General features: G+C 58.2%; 1 protein-coding gene across 3 annotated transcripts; it reads left to right on the top strand.

Moving 5' to 3' along the window:
- Nucleotides 1-1,720: 1,720 nt before the first annotated feature.
- Nucleotides 1,721-17,487, top strand: PDK2 (pyruvate dehydrogenase kinase 2). Of its 3 annotated transcripts, none has more exons than XM_039227943.1 (11): nucleotides 1,721-1,975; nucleotides 3,865-4,006; nucleotides 11,116-11,187; nucleotides 11,562-11,746; nucleotides 12,238-12,327; nucleotides 12,511-12,588; nucleotides 14,954-15,033; nucleotides 15,124-15,222; nucleotides 15,396-15,503; nucleotides 15,752-15,865; nucleotides 16,415-17,487. In XM_039227943.1, the coding sequence occupies exons 1-11, from the start codon at nucleotides 1,858-1,860 to the stop codon at nucleotides 16,553-16,555; spliced, it is 1,227 nt and encodes a 408-aa protein (XP_039083874.1). In that variant the 5' UTR covers nucleotides 1,721-1,857; the 3' UTR covers nucleotides 16,556-17,487. The 3 variants fall into 3 exon arrangements, with proteins under 3 accessions (XP_039083874.1, XP_039083875.1, XP_039083873.1); XM_039227944.1 differs by having other exon boundaries at nucleotides 14,957-15,033; XM_039227942.1 differs by having other exon boundaries at nucleotides 14,957-15,222.
- The last annotated feature ends 37 nt before the right edge of the window (nucleotides 17,488-17,524 follow it).

A 17,524-nucleotide genomic window follows, 5' to 3' on the forward strand; every position in this document is an offset into this window, starting at 1 on the left:
CCAGTAGAGAGCCTGGAGCCTGTTTCCAATTCTGTGTCTCCCTCTCTCTCTGACCCTCCCCTGCTCATGCTGTCTCTCTCTCTCTCTCCTAGAAATAAATAAAACATTTAAAAATTAAAAAAAAATGATTTTGACAGAGGAGACAGCCTTTGCAAGGTGTTGGAGATGGGAGGCTGGTTCAAGGCAGTAGATAATTATGGCTGGGAGTTGAGCAGGGGAATGAGAGATGAACCTGGAGAATTAAGCCAAAACAGATCGTGAAAGAGCAAGAAAGGAGCCAGCAAGAAGTGGAGAGGCACTGACTGTGAGCAAGGGAAGTAATACGTTCATGGCTGTCTCAGTTGGAAGAGCGTGAGACTCTTGATCTCGGGGTGGTGAGTTTGAGCCCATGTTGGGTGCAGAGGTGACTTAAATAAATAAAACTTAAAAAAAAACAAAAAACCACCAAACAAACCAAGTTCAGATTTGCATTTGGGAATGATCCCTGAGCCTCAGTTTCCTTATTCATATAATGGGGATAATAATAGCACAATCAAGCCGTCTGGGTCATTAAATAAAATCACGCGTGCAAACAATGCCTGGCACATAGGCTATTATTCGTTCAGTAAAGAGTCCCTGCCATTGTGAACGGTGGAAGACTCTTCCAGATAGCTCGGTGTTGACTGTAGTACATTCTGTTACACAGTAACTACTTGTTTACTTATGTGGCTACTTCCCCAACTGAAAAAGGAAACGATCGAGGGAAAAGACTAGTCTTCCATCCTTTCTGTGTTTCTTGTTCCCAGCACAAAGCCCAGCGCGTATTGGGCACTTGGTCGGTGGGGCCCAAGGACTGAACAGTGAAATAGTGAAAACATCAAAGGGGCAAGGCCGGGACCACGAGAGCGGGCGCCAGGTTCTTAACGACAGCTCAGGGCTGCTGGGGAAGGACAGGCTCCCCAAAGCCCCAGCACAGATCACCTGCCAGGACCTTTCCCCAAGGAAGCCCCGTGCGAAGATGGTCGCTTTCTCAAGTCAAATGAGTAGAGAATAATAAAATAAGTGTTTTAAAAAATGCACGCAGAGCGCTGGTGTTAGGGGCTGCCTCCACCGCCGCCAGTCGTTAGGGTTTTGACTTCGGGTGTCGCCTTTCCCTGAGCCGTTTGGATCTTTGTGGAAGTGGGCGGGGGGCAAATCTGTTCGAGGGGTGAGCACGGCTTGCATCCTGATCCCGAAGTTTGTAAACATTCCCAGTCTGAGTCACTGTCATCTGGACTGGGAACCCAGCAGACCGTCCCCTTCAAGGAGTGCAGGTGCGGATCCATCCAGGCGCCTGAAACAGGTCCCTTTGGGAAGGAAGGGATTCGTTGCAAACTATCCGGATAATTTCAGGGAAGGCGAGTGAAAGAGATTCGGGGAGAGCGCGGCTCGAGAGGAAGAAGTGGAAAGGAAGAATAACGGACCTCTGGGGAGGCAGGGGTTAAGCTGGGCTTGGCGCGGAGGAGTAAAGGGCGGCACGAACGCTCGGGGCGGGGCGGGCCTTCGGTGCGGCCGAGGAAAACAACAGGCCTCCCCGGGCAAAGAAGGGGTTAAGGGGGCGGGTGCAGGGGAAGCCACGTGCCGGGGCGAGAGGCGATTGGCTCTGCTGAGCTTGTTTGTGAGCGGCCATTGGCGTCGTCGGTGCACCGCGACGAGCCGATTGGCCGGGGCTTGAAGGACTTGCCGGGGCCGGGGCGGGGACGAGACGGCGGGCCCCAGTCGCTGGGCCGGGCCGGGCCGGGCCGGGCCGAGCCGAGAGCGAGCGCTGCCCGCGGGAGGACTGGAGCCCGAGCCCGAGCAGCGGCCACCGCCGCCGCCGCCGCCGCCGCCGCCGCCGTCATGCGCTGGATCCGTGCGCTGCTGAAGAATGCGTCCCTGGCAGGGGCGCCCAAGTACATCGAACACTTCAGCAAGTTCTCCCCGTCCCCGCTGTCCATCAAGCAGTTTCTGGACTTCGGTACGGAGTGCGCCGGGGGTGAGGAGGGGCGGGAGGGGGCGGCAGGCTGCGAGGGCCTGCGGGGGGCACGGCGTGGGGGCCTATACGTGAAGAGGCCCTGGCCAGGAAGGATTAATGCGGAGGAGAAGAAAGGCCCTGCGTGACCGCGAAGGGTTGCTTGGAAGGGTACGGGCAGGGAAGGGTTAAGGGGAGGGGGCCGGGAGTGGCCCTGAAAGGGTTAAGGTGAGCTCCGGACTGGGCTGTTAATGGGAAGTGGGAGCACTGACTTGGAGGGGTCCAATGTCTTGCTGGGCTTTGTGAGAGGTCTTGCAGAGTCGGGGGCAATGAGGTGGTGACGTTAGGGCAGGAAGGCAGTGACATATACCCAGACCGAAAGGGTTAACGGTGCTTGTCCTAGTGGCTCAAAGGGTAGGGGATGGAGAGGAAATGGGGCGGGGATGCTGGTGGGAGCAACAGGCAGGATTGGGAGGTGCAGCCATCTGGAAAGAGACCTGGGCTGCGCTGGGCACCCTGGGGTCAGGTGGGGCCTGGGCTCTTTCAGAGAATGTCAACAGGAGAGAGATCGCCCGGTCCCTATACCTCTACCCACTGAAGGAGCTGGTCCCCAGCTGTCCCCGTGGGCAAGGACACTTGAAGAGCAAATTTGTTTGGGCCTGGCTCCCTGTCCCCAACCGGGCCAAGGCCTGGGGCACCATAAGGTGGAGTCAGGAGGCTTGCCACCTTGGCTGCTCCTGGGCCAGGATCACTCACCAGCAGCGGGCTGGGGGTGCCCCTGGAGCAGAAGCTAAGCTGTGCCCGTGTGGCCGCTGAAGCAGGCATTGTGTGGGCCCTGCCTGTCTACTCGGGATTAGGAGGGGGTGCCCAGGTCTCTCAAGAGTTGAAGAGACAGTGCCTGGCTCAGGTTACAGCTGCGTCACTGATGGGAGGGGTGGGGAGGTGGCAGCCAGGACACTGGGCCCCTGTTCCCCTGGACTTGTCCGCCTGTCCCCCTGCCCTGTTTGAGCTGTCCCAGTGTAGGAACGCCTCCTGGGGGCCATTCCCAGCCACCAGCAGTTGTCCAGTCCAAACTGGACCCCAGTTATAGACATGGGCTAGGTGGGGCTCATAGTAGAGTTTGGTCCACTTGTAGTACGGGGTGGGGGGTAGGGTGGGGGGACAGATCTTCAGAAGGATGGTGACATGCCCTTAGTGGCGGAGTTGGGAACAGAACTCAGAGTAGAATCTAGGTCTTCTGACTGTAGGCCATGGCCTTAGTCTATCACCTGGTCTTCATCTTGAAGCCAGACGAAGGACGGGGCTGGTATTTGGGTTCCCAAGCTTGGGCCCTGCTTGCCCAACAGGCAGGCATTGATGCGGGGCACCTCTGCAGTGGTCATCAAGAGCAGCCTGGATGAGGACAGAGTGACCCGCAGTGACTCTGGGCTCCTGCAGCTGCTATGGGCCAGGCATAGCTCCCCTCAGCCAGGCCCAGCCCTGGGAAGGGCTGGTTTTCCCAGACTCCTCTGCCCACCTGGGTCAACCCCAGCCCACCCCTTCTACCCTGCAGAAGCGAGTGTCCAGACAGAAAGACACGAAGTGAGGTCAGTTAAGCCAAAGGCGGCTCCAAGTGGGCCCAGGAGTGGCCCTGTCTCCTGTGGTAGAAGGCAAGCGGGTGTCAGTGGAGGCTGGGGAGGGGAGGCAAGCTTGAAGAGGGGTAGGAGGGGTGGTGTGGAGACGGGATCGGTGCAGGCGACTGGGAGAGCCGCTTTGCTTTGTGCCCCCCCGCCCCCCGGTCACTTCTTCTCCGCGCCCTCAGGAACTGAAGGATTTTATCTACCCGATCCCTGAGCTGATCTCCGGCTCCAGTGGTTTGCAGCTGTGTGGGCTCACCCGCCTCTCTCCCCCTCCAGGGTCCAGCAATGCCTGTGAGAAAACCTCATTCACCTTCCTCAGGCAGGAGCTGCCCGTGCGCCTGGCCAACATCATGAAAGAGATCAACCTGCTTCCCGACCGAGTGCTGAGCACGCCCTCGGTGCAGCTGGTCCAGAGCTGGTGAGACCCCTCCCCCCCAACAGCCGCTCCCACTCCACTGCCCACCCTGCTGCCAGATGGACCCCGGGCTCAGAGAGGGAGACTCTGTGCTCTTAGGTGCTCCCTTGAGGGAGATGGGGGCAGTGGGGAAGCACAGGGGCTTCAAGAGGCTGGAGTGCTGCCCAAGGTCAAGTGGCATGCTGGGCCAGAGCGGGAGCTGAGATAAAGCCTGCATGCCTGTGGGCCATCCCTATACTTCGCCACTCCCTCCTCTGGAAACTCAGCATCCACCTGGGAGGAGATCGTTTTCACAGCCCAAATCCAAACCAAGCAAATGTCGCCATTTGCCCCCGACCCTGGTTCTAAAAAGCCAGCGCCTACTGGGTAATATTTATCTGGGGCACCATTGGAAATAGAAACGGAAAGAAACAGATTGTCAAATGATGTAAGCCAAGCTATGAGTCATACTGTTTTGGATGTTGGGAAACACCCCCACCCAGGGAGGGCACGGTCCCTACCCCCCACCCCCGCCAACGTTGGAGGGGCAAAGACCAAAAATTGCAGCGGTAGCGGAAGGAAACCCTCCGTAAAGGTCACTCTAGAACCCTGTCCCTCGTTAAATAACCGGATGACATTGATCAATGGCCAGTCGCATGAAGAACAAGAAAGAGTTTGCAAGGGCATGGGAGTGATTAATCTTAATCTTTGCTGGTCTTCGGTGGTTCCTACGCAGAAACCCTTTGCTGGGTCTTCTGGCGGTGGTGAGCAGTCCGTGATCTGGTGGGGAGTGGAGTTGATAAACTAAGAGCTCCATAGGTAGTGGTGGGAGCAGTGAGGCGCTGAAGAGTTACTTTTTAAAAAAATTTTTTTTAATGTTTATTTATTTTTGAGACAGAGAGAGACAGAGCATAAGCGGGGGAGGGGCAGAGAGAAGGAGACCCAGAACCCGAAGCAGGCTCCAGGCTCCGAGCTGTCAGCGCAGAGCCCAACGTGGGATTCAAACCCACTAACCCTGAGATCATGACCTGAGCCGAAGTCGGATGCCCAACTAACTGAGCCACCCAGGTGCCCTGAGAGTTACTTTTATTTAAGAACCAAAACAGTCTTCAAAAGCAACATCGATTGGGTTTTTCTCCTTGTTGTAGAAGCATAACATGTCCACCTCGACGTTTGGAAAACACACCAAGTGGGGAAGAGAGAACGTGAACCCCTATCGGCAGGGTTTCATGAGGTTTTAGTGGTGCCTTCCGAGCATTCTTGCTACACATGGATGCACACACGCAGGACTTACTCTTATTTAATGAGATGCGGTACGGGAAGTGTTTTATGTACGAGGCTGGGCACATAGAAGATGCACGCTGAGTCAGAAAGCTGTGGGGAAGGGGCGCCTGGGTGGCTCGGGGTCGGTTGGGCCACTCTTGATGTCAGCTCAGGTCACGATCTCGCCATTCATGGGTTTCAGCCCTGCCGTAGGCCTTTGTGCAGACAGCGCGGAGCCTGCTTGGGATTCTCTCTCTCCCTCTCTCTGCTCCTCTCCCTCACGTGCACATGCTCGCTCTCGCTCTCTCTCTCTCAAAATTCACAAACATTTAAGAAAAGAAGAACGTGTGGGGAAGTTGAAATGGATGCATAGAGGAGGTGACATGTCCCTGGGCCGTACAGAGCACCTCAGTGAGCCCAGACCTAGAAAGAAGGGAAGGGCATTACAGGCCTTGAAATGGCAGCGCTGAGGTGTAGAGGGAGACCTCTGAGACCTCACTCTGTGCCCACAGTGCTTTTGATACAAGCGGTGGAGGGGGTGGGGGGAGAGGGCGGAGACTGGTCTTCCTACAGCCCCACCAGGTCACCCCTCACTGGGCCCTGTCCCTCTGAGGTCCAGGACATCTGGGGCGACCGGCATTTCCCACCATGGGGTGGGTGGAAGTCGTAGGCAGGAGCCAGAAGGTGCCATCTGTTTCCCCGCTCCTCCTCCGGCTCTGTCCGGCTGGCTGGCTGGCCGCCTCTCCAGCGGGTCCCTGACTCCAGGACAGGCCCTCTTGGGCCCCTCCCCGGACACTGTGCTCCTGGGAGAGCAGAGGAGATGTGTGCCAGGGTGTGGGGGAGCTGCTGAACTGCCCATGATGCCCCCAGGCCCCTGCCCAGGACATTCCTGAAAAGGAATCGCACATGTGTGGGCTTGGCCTGACTTTTCTTCTCGGAAAGCTTGGAAGTCATGTCCAGCAACAGCAGGAGGGAGCGAAGTTAGACAAAAGAGAACCCTTCGCAGTGTTGGATGACTTAACTTAGAGGAGAGCAAGCCAAGGGATTGCTGCAGCCCGCCAAGGTTGTTTCCGGGGGGAATGGGCATCGGGCTGTGGCAAGAGAGGCTGAAGTGTGATGGGAGGAAGGACTTTCTGATGGGGACAAGGTGGCTGCCTGTGACAGCGTGCATACCTCCTCCCGGGGAACCCACCCCCAGCTCGGCACAGGGGTGGAGGTGGGCAGGGTTTGCATGAGAGGAGGGGAGGAGGGGGACAGCACACCAAGGAGCCTGGCAAGGGGGCCACTGTCTTCAGAGTCTGATGAGTGGGGAACAAATGCTCCCCTTTGGGGAACGGTAGAGTCCCAGATGAATGCTCTTAGTGGGGGTAGCGCTGAGAGGTTGTGATAGCTGGTGAGTTTCTACTCTGCTGCCGGGAGATTCTAGGCAAGTGTCAGTGGCCAAGGGGGACAAGTCGAGCATTCCTGGTTCTAAATAAACCTGATAAATTGTTTCAGCCAGACAGACCTGGTGCAGACAGACCCGTTTTGGAAGTGACTGGAAGAGAGTAAAAAGCCCTGGTAATTGGCGTCAGCATCAGCACGCTTGACTTTGAGGCTTGGCTTTGCTGCTTGCTGGACACTTAATCCTTAGCAAGCCCTCCAGCCTCCCTGAGCCTCGGCTTCCTCACATGTCAAATAGGGATCCATTCTGTCTCAAAGGGCAAATGCCACCGTTAGAGGCAATATGGTGCTATACAAACTCTGTATGCACAAGTGGTGTCCCCGAGCTCTAGGGCAGCAGCCCTTCCAGGCCAAAGATTTGTGACTGTGGCCGAGGTTCTCTTAGACAATGTGGTAATAATAGCAATGACAGTGACCAAAGCAAACAGACCTGGAGGGCCTGCTGTGCGTCAAGAAGAAGGAAGAAGGCATGTCCGCTGAGTCTTCACTCACTTAATGTTCCCGACAGCCTTATGAAGGCAGCCTTGTTTTTATCCCCATTTCCTAGATGAGCAGACTGAGGTTCAGAGAGGTGAAGACACAGGTCTGAGGTCACTGAGGCTGCTGGTGAGAGAGCGGGGTGTGCGAGCTGGCTGCATTCATGAGGGGAAGGGAACAGCGCTGGGTTCTGGGGCAGCCGTCTGCATCTGAGGTTTCCACACTCACCAAGCGAGTCCTCCAGACCGCAGGGCTCACCTCATCAGAACGTGTGCAGCCCAGGGATGCTGAGTGCCGAGCAGGGACCTAGACATGTGCTTCCAGAAGGTGGCGGGTTAAGTGAGGGATGCAGAGCAGAATCTCGTGTCATCAAGGGGTTGCAGGGGAAAGGGGCTGGAGCGCCTTCTCATGAACCTCCCTTGCCTGTCAGTGAGGTGTGCGGACCCCAGACCCAGCCTGTGGGGCACCCGCACCCCAACCCTACAGGAACCACGGTTCTTGAGAAGAGCCACTCCCATGTTGGTGGTCCCAGGTTCCCAGGGCCTGCTGTGCCCCAGGCTGTGCCCCAGGGCCAGATCTTCACCGTATCCCTCGCTCCTTCCGTGATCAGGGTTGAGACTGATGACCTCAGAGTGTGGCTGCCGGGAACCCCATTGTATAGGCGGGGACCTGAGCGGCTCAGCGGTCTCCGTAGCACCCAGGACTGGGGTCTGCCTGGCTCAGGGCTTGCACCCAGCACCCCTCCACAGACCAGCTTCCAGATACAGGACAGGAGTGTCACCTCTCCCTGCTCCAACAGCCATGGCCATGGCCTCATTCACACTTCTCACTCCCAGCCCCCTCTGCCTCTCCACACATCCCGCCCCCATGCCTCCCAGCTGCAGGGCTCTGGGCAGGCCAGAAGGGCCCAGAAGGCAGGCGCCCAGAGCCTAGTTTGCTGAGGTCGGCAGGCCCAGGCCAACCCCAGGGCAGCCGTGTTGGGCCCCCCACTGCCTGCCAGGCCTGCTCTGTCCCTAAACCTGGAACTGAAGTGGCACATCTGTCATTGCACCACTGCTCTCGGGCCTCCCGGGTCCAAGCCCAGTTCTTTCTCTGGTCCCTGGAGCGGTGGGCAGTGCGGAGCCAGCGAGTGTCACTCCTTCCCCGGGGTGTCTCCCTTTAGGACCCAGTCTTTCCTGAGGGTGACATCTGGTGTGGCAGGCCTCAGTGGGCTTCAGGCCAGGGCCCCTGGAGTCCTCTGGGAAAATCCTTCCCACCCTCTCCTCTCCCTCCCCCAGGACCAGTCCCAGGAAGGAAAGGGCCTTGGAGGGGAGGGAGGGCGCAGGGATTCTAACCCTGTGAGGGGGCAGGCAGGGGTGCTACCCTGTTTCACAGTCCGAGTCTGGGAGACCAAGGCCTGAGGCTGCCAGGCCTCCCCAGACCGGAGCCAGACCGGAGCTATCCTTTGCCCCACTTCGTTGGCCATGTGACCAGGCCCCACTTCTTCTGTCCTTTAGGGTCCATTTGGCAGCCTCGGGGTGTGGCGCCAGGAGCTGTGGTGCTTACCCTGCCCCTCTCCGCCTCCTGGCCCAGTGGGCGGGGCCTCCTGGCTCCTCCCCCTCCCTCCCTGCCCGGGCTTAGGAAGGGGTTCTGGGCTCTAGTCCGCAGCGGGTTTCCTCCCCTTCCTCTACCTGCCCCAGCCTTGCACACTTGCAGGTTTTCTCCCCAAATCCCCTCGCCTTCCCAGAATCCTGAGCGTGAGGCTTTCTCCTGGACGTGGCAATGAGGGCGTGGAACAGGGATTTGGTGGCACACAGCCTACGAGAGAGAGGCCCTGCTCTGCTCGGTAACCCCCTCACCTGTGGAATGAGCGCAGCAGGAGCACCCAGCTCCAGGTTAAGGCGGAGGCTAGAGTAGGGGAGCAGGCAGGCGCAGAGCCGAGTCCTGTCCGAGGTTGGCTCCCCGTAAATGCCAGCGGCGTTCACACTGGCAGCAACACTGTTAGTTAGGACCAGTGTAGATGGCAACTGGCCCCATGGTGTGGACTTGGAGTCAGACAGATGTGGGTTTGAATCCCAGTACGGGCCCCTTACGATGTGGCCTGGGCCATACCACCTGCTTTCTCTGAGCAGGTTTCCTTATCTATAAAAAGCCAGTGTACACTGGACACAGGCGGGCACGGGCAGGCACTCTGTAAGAGGCAGATGTTATAACCCCCCAGGGAGCCCGAATTGGGGCCTCTCTGATTGTCTGCTGCGGCTGCAGGGGTGGGGTGGGGCGACGTGGGGAAGATGGTCTCCTCTGCTGGGTGGGGAGGGCAGACGGGGAGCACCAGGGCTGGGATGACCCCGTTCCTGCCATCCACACCACGGTGGCGGTCCAGTGCCCAGGACAGCCAGGAGGAGGCTATCGGGTGCCATGTGGGAGCTCAGAGGACACACTCAGCTACTGACGATATTTAAACCTCCATTCATAACAAGGGCACCCATCTAGAGAGTGCTCACCGTGCGCCAGGCACTGTGCTACTCATCACACTTGACCCTCACTGAAAGGCAGTGGTGGCGGTAGGTACAAAACCCTCCATTTTCCTGATGAGGAAACTCAGGCCCAGAGAGGCTCCACGACTCACACAGGCCACACAGCCCGAAGTGAGACAGCCAGGACGGGGACTCAGTAGAGCGAGCCCCCAAGCCAGCTCTCCCACTCTCTCCTCCCCTGTCTTAAGCCAGAGAGGGAAGAGCAGCCGTTGGTAGGTGACGGGGGGAGGGCATTCTGCACAGAGGGACCCTCGGGGATGTGGAGGGGAGTGTGTTGAGCAGACCGGGCACAGCATGGTGGCAGGAGTGCCAGAGGCTGGAGTCCTCTCCACCACCTCCCAGCCACAGGATGGCTTCGGGCCTCGGTTGAGGAACCTGTGAAATGGGGCCGATGCCTGCTCTTCTCACCTGTCAAGGTCAAAGCGCTGAGTACATAGGAATGCTCCTACTGTGGAGGTCCCTTTCCTAGAGACCGTTAAGCCCTGCAGCCCTCCGCCCCAGGGCTCCAGGCGGCCCCTCCTTGCTGCTGGCCAGAAGGGTTTCCCCTGGAGAGAGGCTCAGCTGTGTGGCCTTCCCCTGGAGACCAGCCTGTGTGCCCGGCACAGCGGGGGTCCCAGCTTATAGGGGCTCTAGGTTGACACTGGCTGCTGCCTTGAGAGGTGGGCCCGACTCCCTTGCACAGGCTGGTCCCCCTGCTGCCTCCAGTTCAGGGCTTCCCAACACTCCCCCGGTTACCCAGCTCTTTTGCAATTCCTGCGGAAACCGGCCTCCCAACCAGGCCTGCAGATGGGGGGTGTCAGGGGCCCTTTGGAGTGAAGTGAGCTGTCCCTGCTGGCAAAGGGTTCCAGCCCCACCCATGGTCAGGGCCGGCCATGCCTGTCCCACTGCTGTGTCCTTCCCACCCGCCCTTTAAGATCCACCTCCTGAGGCAGACTGCACGGCTCCCGTGCCCAGCCCAGTGCATGAGGCTGTAATCCTCATGGAGCCTCCGCTCTGATGTGCCCTGGGCTGGCCAGCCGCGCCCCAAGGAATGAAACAGCAGCCAGACAGGCCAGATGTCACGGTCTGTTTCCATGAACGGCCTCGGGGAGGTTAAGTGACTCGCCCCAGCCTTCTGTCACTGCAGAGCCTTGCTCATTCATCCAGGAGGCCCTGGGGACCGAATGATCGCCAGGGCCCCTCCGAAGGCTGCTATTCTTAGATCCCAAAGCAAAGGTGCTATACGGGGGACCAGCAAATGAGAGATGTTCTTGCATAACTTACTGTGTTGTCAGGGAGACTCGCACACAGGAAACGCTTTGGGAAAAAGTGTGGTGCAGTCCGGGTGCCGCCCACGGTCGGGGCGGAGCAGGCGAGGCGCCAGCTGTCGGGTGGGAAGGGGGCCAGGCCTGGCCTGGAGCTGAGGCCGTGTCCCCCCTTCCCCACCGCACACAGGTATGTCCAGAGCCTCCTGGACATCATGGAGTTCCTGGACAAGGACCCGGAGGACCATCGTACCCTGAGCCAGTGAGTGAGCGCCTCCGTTGGGGACAGGAGGGCAGGCGCAGGCGAGGGGCACGGAGCCACAGCCCAGCGGCAAAAATGCCAGGAGGGTGGAAGAAATGACCTCTGTCCTCAGGGATAGCTGGTCTGAGAGGGCAGTTGGCCCCTGGCCTCTCAGTGTCACTGAGTCTGATTGGGGGGACCCAAGCCCTTGTCCCTGAAGAGTTCCCTGCTGTCAGCCAGGCAGTGGGAGATTCAGGGCAGGCTTGAGAAGCAGCAGGGAAGGCACTGTGTGTCCTTCAGGTTGGGAAGGGTCAAATGAATGAAGATATGGGGAGAGGAGGTCAGAAGTGGGGAAGAGATGGGGGGGTGGGGCCGACAGCTGCCATGCCCTGCAGGTTCGCGGAGGCCCTGATCACCATCCGGAACCGCCACAATGACGTGGTGCCCACCATGGCACAGGGCGTGCTGGAGTACAAGGATGCCTACGGCAACGACCCGGTCTCCAACCAGAACATTCAGTACTTTCTGGACCGCTTCTACCTCAGCCGCATCTCCATCCGCATGCTCATCAATCAGCACAGTGAGCAGGGCCGGGGGGGTGCTCAGGGCCGGAGAGAGCGCTTCCGGCCCCACAGTGGACAAAGAACATGGCAGCCATGAACTGTGTCCTACCCGTTTGTAGAGTGCAAAGTCACGCCCCCTCTTTATTTAAAGAGTGTCCCGTGTAGCATGCATCAAAAGTCGGTTGCCTTCAGAAGCAGTCCCAAAGTGTCCACTGTGATTGTTAAGAAATTACAACCAGTTGGAAATTAAATGAGATCCTCATGCTCAGATCGTTCCTGATGCAGCATGGGAAAATTATTTGTAAACGGTGTCGCAGAAGGAAGAAGGAGTGTAATGTGGGCTGTGTGGGGGACCGGGGCTCTCTTAGAATACTTCAGGTCTGCAAAGAGTCCAGGCAGGGAGGAGGTGGGAGAAGAGGTGTTAAGTGCAGGGGTGGAGTTAGAGAGCCTGGGGGGAGGGGGCAGGAGGGGAGCCCCACCAACAGCACCCTTCCTTCCTTGTCCACAGCCCTGATTTTTGACGGCAGCACCAACCCAGCCCACCCCAAACACATTGGCAGCATCGACCCCAACTGCAACGTCTCTGAGGTGGTGAAGGGTAAGCCGCCCTCGCTGCGCTGGCCCACACGGGGGAGCCCCAGGGACCCCCTTGGAGCTACCTGGCCCGAGGCAGAGCCATTCCCCAGTGGGTGGGGGCCTCATCCCCTTGGGTGTGATGTTAGCAATGCCCCTCCCCCCATGCCAGACCCTAGCCCCCTAACCGGCCTCTCTCTTCTCTCAGATGCCTATGACATGGCCAAGCTGCTGTGTGACAAGTATTACATGGCTTCACCTGACTTGGAGATCCAAGAGATCAATAGTGAGTGAACAAGGCCATGTGCATGTGTGTGCATGTGCGTGTGCATGTGTGTGTGTGTCTAAGGGCTCCAGAGAAGAAGGTGAGATGGAGGAGTCAGGAAAAGGACTGGGAGGAAAAAAAAAGGAAAAGGAAAAGAACTAGGTGGAGCAGAAGCAGAGCTGGTATTGACTTATGATTAGCAGTATTATTATTAATTTATGTGTCAAGCATTTATGAAGCAATAAACATACCAGGCACTCTGTTCTCACGGAGGCTATGTTCCTGGTGCTTGGGAGGTTGGGGAACGGGGCCGTTAGCCAGTGAACAAGTAACAAACAAGCTAATTTCAGATGGTGACAAGTGACGGGGAGGCAGCAAGATGAGGTCACATGACAGTGACGGCGAGGACCGGTGTGTTTCAGAATCCAGACAACTGTTGGCTTAATTAGAAGAGAGGTTTTCCCTCTCTCTCCGGCCCCTGGGGTGCAGCCGTCAGAGCTGGCCACCCACACTCAGGTCTCAGCTCCAGCTGGAGAAGGCGAAGAGGATGCAGAAGGCAGGGCTGGGGGAGGGGAGACTCACTCTTCTAAGTCACCTGGCCATGCCCGGCCGCCAGGGAGCCTGGGAATTCAGTCGAGCTGGGCAGCCATGTGCCCGGTAAGACTTTGGGGGAGGGGGTATCTATTACCAAAAGAGGAAGGGAAGAGTGGATACAAGAAGATGGCTTCAAGGGTCCTACTTTGGGTGGGGTGGTCAGGGGCCATCAGGACCGGAGGGTGTGCTGGGAGATGGCCAGGGAGGGGTTGGAGACAGAGGCCACGGCACGCGGGGCCCACGAGCCACAGGGAGGAGCTGGGATGTTGTGTGCAGCAGGAAGCCCACTGGAGGGTTTGAAACGCATGCCAGGATCTGACTTACGTTGTAAAGGTATTTAGAGGTCGGAGGGGGTGGGTGAGACCTCAGGAAGACCAGTTAGGGAGGTCACTGCAGGAATCCAGGGGAGGGCAAGGCAGCAGAGATGAAAAAAAAAGGGTAGATCTGAGAAGAAGTAGAGAGGTCCGGACCTGCTGATGAGTCAGGGGCATAAGAGAAAGGGGGAACAGGGATCTGGAAGTTTCTACATCCATCTCCCCCACCTTGCCTTAGCCACCCCCTGCCTGTGTGCCAGAAGCCTAAGGTATTTCATGCCTGGAAGTCAGGCTGCCTACATCCTTAAGGCCCAGTTCAAGTTCAGGCCCTTGGCAAAGCCTTCCTGGACCTCCTAGAAAACACGGTTAGGCACCCACCTACCTCTGTTTGAATTACTTGGGGGCAGAGACAGAAGGGCAGAGACAGGCCGCTTTACTTCAGTATCCCTGGGGTCAAGTTCAGGGCCTGGCACACAGCTCTAGGTACAACACCCAATGTGAAAGTCAGCTGTGTGTTTGTCTAGACTTGAATTTCCAAGACGGTAGGGCTGAGTTTCATTCAACTTTATGCCCTACTGCCCAGCATTCGTTAATCCATTTTTTGAGCTCCTGCCACAAAGTTTCGTGCCAGGTACCAGGAGAAGATACCAGTCCCTAAGACCAAGAAATACTCCAGACTAGAGCGATTCTTGAGAGGCAGAGTGCTGCTCTAAGAATCATGTGCAGCTCCTCTCTCCCCTCCCCACGGGATTAAAAAAACTCTCCAACAGGGGGAGAGGGGGGGCTGGGGGGCTCAGTCAGTTAAGCATCCAACTTCAGCCCAAATCATGATCTTGTGGTTTGTGGGTTTGAGCCCCACAACGGGCTCTGTGCTGACAGCCCAGAGCCTGGAGCCTGCTTCAGATTCTGTGCCTCCCTCTCTCTCTGCCCCTCCCTGACTTGTGCTCTGACTCTATCTCAAAAATAAACAAACATTAAAAAAACTTCCAGGGAGTCTGGTGTCCAGGTGAATGCTAGGAGGCTGGAGATAGGCTGGATAGATAGTTTTTGAATGGATGGACGGCTAGATGAACAGTGGATAAAGAGAAGGATGGATCCGTACTTTCTGAATGGGTAACTGAGGATGGGTGTTTGAAAAATGCATAGTCGAGGGACAGTTTGATGGCTGAATGGACACTGGAGGGGTAGATGGAAGAATTCATAGATGTTGACCATTCAGCATCTGTGATTGGATGGATGGATGGATAGATGGATGGATGGACGGACATTTTACAATGGGTGGATACTGCATGAATAGATAGATGGTCGAATGGACACCGAAGGAATGGATAGCTGGATGAACAAATGCCAGATGGGTGGCCCAGCAGATGGTTGGACGATAGATGGGTGGTTGAGTGCTGGGTCCCAGGTGCTGAGTGAACGAATGCAGAATGGTGACCTCTTGACAATTTCCTGACCCTTGATCTCGACTTTCCCAGCAGCATCCAACTCCAGACAGCCAATTCACATGGTCTATGTCCCCTCCCACCTCTACCACATGCTTTTTGAACTCTTCAAGGTAAGGGGGTGGGGAATGGTCCTCTATGGGGTTGGGGGTGGTTGGGTTAGGCTGCTCCCGTCCATCTCTTCCACCTTTCTCCCCCCACAGAATGCCATGCGTGCAACTGTGGAAAGCCACGAGTCCAGTCTTGTTCTCCCACCTATCAAGGTCATGGTGGCCTTGGGCGAGGAAGATCTGTCCATCAAAGTATGTGACCCTTGGTTTGGGGCCAGAGGGCGGTGGGGTGGGAACTTCCCTTCCTCTGGGAGATGGGCTCAGAGAAGATCCTGGGCATGGAGACGATCAAGAGAAGGTCGGGGGGGGGGGGGGGGTCAGAGCGTGGGCGGCATCAGCACTGATGATCTATCCGTCTCCCCCAGATGAGTGACCGAGGCGGGGGAGTCCCCCTGAGGAAGATCGAGCGACTCTTCAGCTACATGTATTCCACCGCCCCCACCCCCCAGCCAGGCACCGGAGGGACCCCGCTGGTGAGATGGCTTCTCTCCAGCACGAGAGGCCTGTCCTCTACCTCTCCCCGGCCAAGCTCCTCTGCCTCCCCTGCTTCCCCCCAATCCCAGCTGAGACCAGCCTTTCTGGCCCCACCAGACCCATGTCCCCCACCCCTGGGGGATTCTGGGAATCCCTGGCCCCACCCCCACTCAGCACACGGGTCCCTGCAGCTCCAGGAAGCCCAGCACCAGCCTCCTCATCATGCTCCCTTCCTGCCCCCTCACAGGCTGGCTTCGGGTACGGGCTCCCCATTTCCCGCCTCTATGCCAAGTACTTCCAGGGAGACCTGCAGCTCTTCTCCATGGAGGGCTTTGGGACTGATGCTGTCATCTACCTCAAGGTGAGGCTCCTTGACCGCAGGGCCCGGCTGGCAGGGTTTGCTGGTGCGTTGGCCTGCTGTGAGGCTCCTAAACCACCCCTCCCATCCTTTCCTGACTCCGGACTGAGAATCAGAGCACAGCTACAGTTCCCCAGCCCCCAGACATTCCCAACCTGGCAGGCAATTTAAGGAAGTCCACGGTCCATGACTAAGACCGCTGTTCTGGGGACCTTTGCCTTCTTACACCCAGGCGGAAGGGGGGTCCCGTAGAGAACTTCTCAGCCGGCTCAGGAAGAGACCGAGGCCCAGAGTCGGTGACCTTGTTCAAGGTCACAGCCCACCCTCCCTCTGCCTCCCTGACCCTTTGAGTGAGCAGCCTTCCTGAACAGGAAGGAATGAGGCACAGACGGGACAGGTCCTTTCGTGGGTCTTTCTGGGCCGGGGTCGGTGGTCTCAGCCGGTGGCTGGCCCAGACATGGCGAGTCACATTCAGAGGCCACCACAGCCCGCCCTGGGGAGGGGCGGGTGGGGCGCTGGGGGGCGGACCAGGCTGACCCTAGTGCTCCCCAGGCCCTGTCCACGGACTCAGTGGAACGCCTGCCCGTCTACAACAAGTCAGCCTGGCGTCACTACCAGACCATCCAGGAGGCCGGCGACTGGTGTGTGCCCAGCACAGAGCCCAAGAACACGTCCACCTACCGCGTCAGCTAGGGGCCGCCTCACTGCCCCATGCCTGAGAGGACAGACTGCCATCACCGGGATCAGCCGCCACGGTGACCCTCCCCGTCCCCCCCACCCCCAGGTGGGGAGAGGCTCTCCCTGATGACCAGTTTCTGTCTCTATGGAAATTATAGTGGTGACCAGTCCGTGGGGGCCCCTAAGTGCCAATCTCTCTCCATGGAGACCCCTGGGTGGCCTCCCCGTGGTTCAGTCTCGGCGGGTGCTGCCTGAGGGCAGGGGCCTATCTCCGACCTGATGGGGCGTCCCAGCACCGCATCTCCATGGCAGTCCTTCAGAGCTGCCACTTCTCTGCCAGGGGTTCTGCATCCCCCTCACTGTCCTCCACGGCCCTGGCCTTCCAAGGACGCCCTGCTTGCCTTACCTTCCACCCCAGCCCGTGCAGGCACCCTGGCCCTGGTCCAGAGTCTGCGTTAGGAAGCAGCCAGGTGTCCCTGGGTGGAGAAAGGCATTGCACCCTTGGGCCCTGGTCCTGCAGCGCCTCCCTCCACCCTGAGTTTTGAAGGTCAAGGTTAGGAGGCGGGAGTTCTCACCCAGGGCTCAGCCTTAGGGTGGAGGAACCAGGGAGGACCCGGAGATGAGCGGCCCCTAGCCGGGCTGCTCAGAGCCTCTCAGGCACCTCCCAGGCCCTTCCCTGCCGTGTCCTCACATGCCCACCCCTGCCTGCCAGCCCCACACCCCCACGGGTCCACCTGAGCTCCAGACACCCCCACCCTCCGTGCCTGGACACGCACACGCTTGGGATGGCCTTCTCCCTAGAATGCTCTATGTACATAGCTAGTTTTATAGCCCCGAAAGGCCCCCCCCCCACCCTCCCCTTAGCACACAGGGGTTAAAGTCGTGTGTCCCTCCTAGTGGCTGTGACGATGGCCGTGACATCCACAGTAAAGAGGAGACAAACGAGACTGCGTCCTGGCTGCTTTCCTGGCAGGGGGGAGGTGG

The sequence above is a fragment of the Hyaena hyaena genome, unplaced genomic scaffold (assembly GCF_003009895.1).
Source record: "Hyaena hyaena isolate Hyena2069 unplaced genomic scaffold, ASM300989v1 scaffold_29, whole genome shotgun sequence".
Lineage (NCBI taxonomy): Eukaryota > Metazoa > Chordata > Mammalia > Carnivora > Hyaenidae > Hyaena > Hyaena hyaena.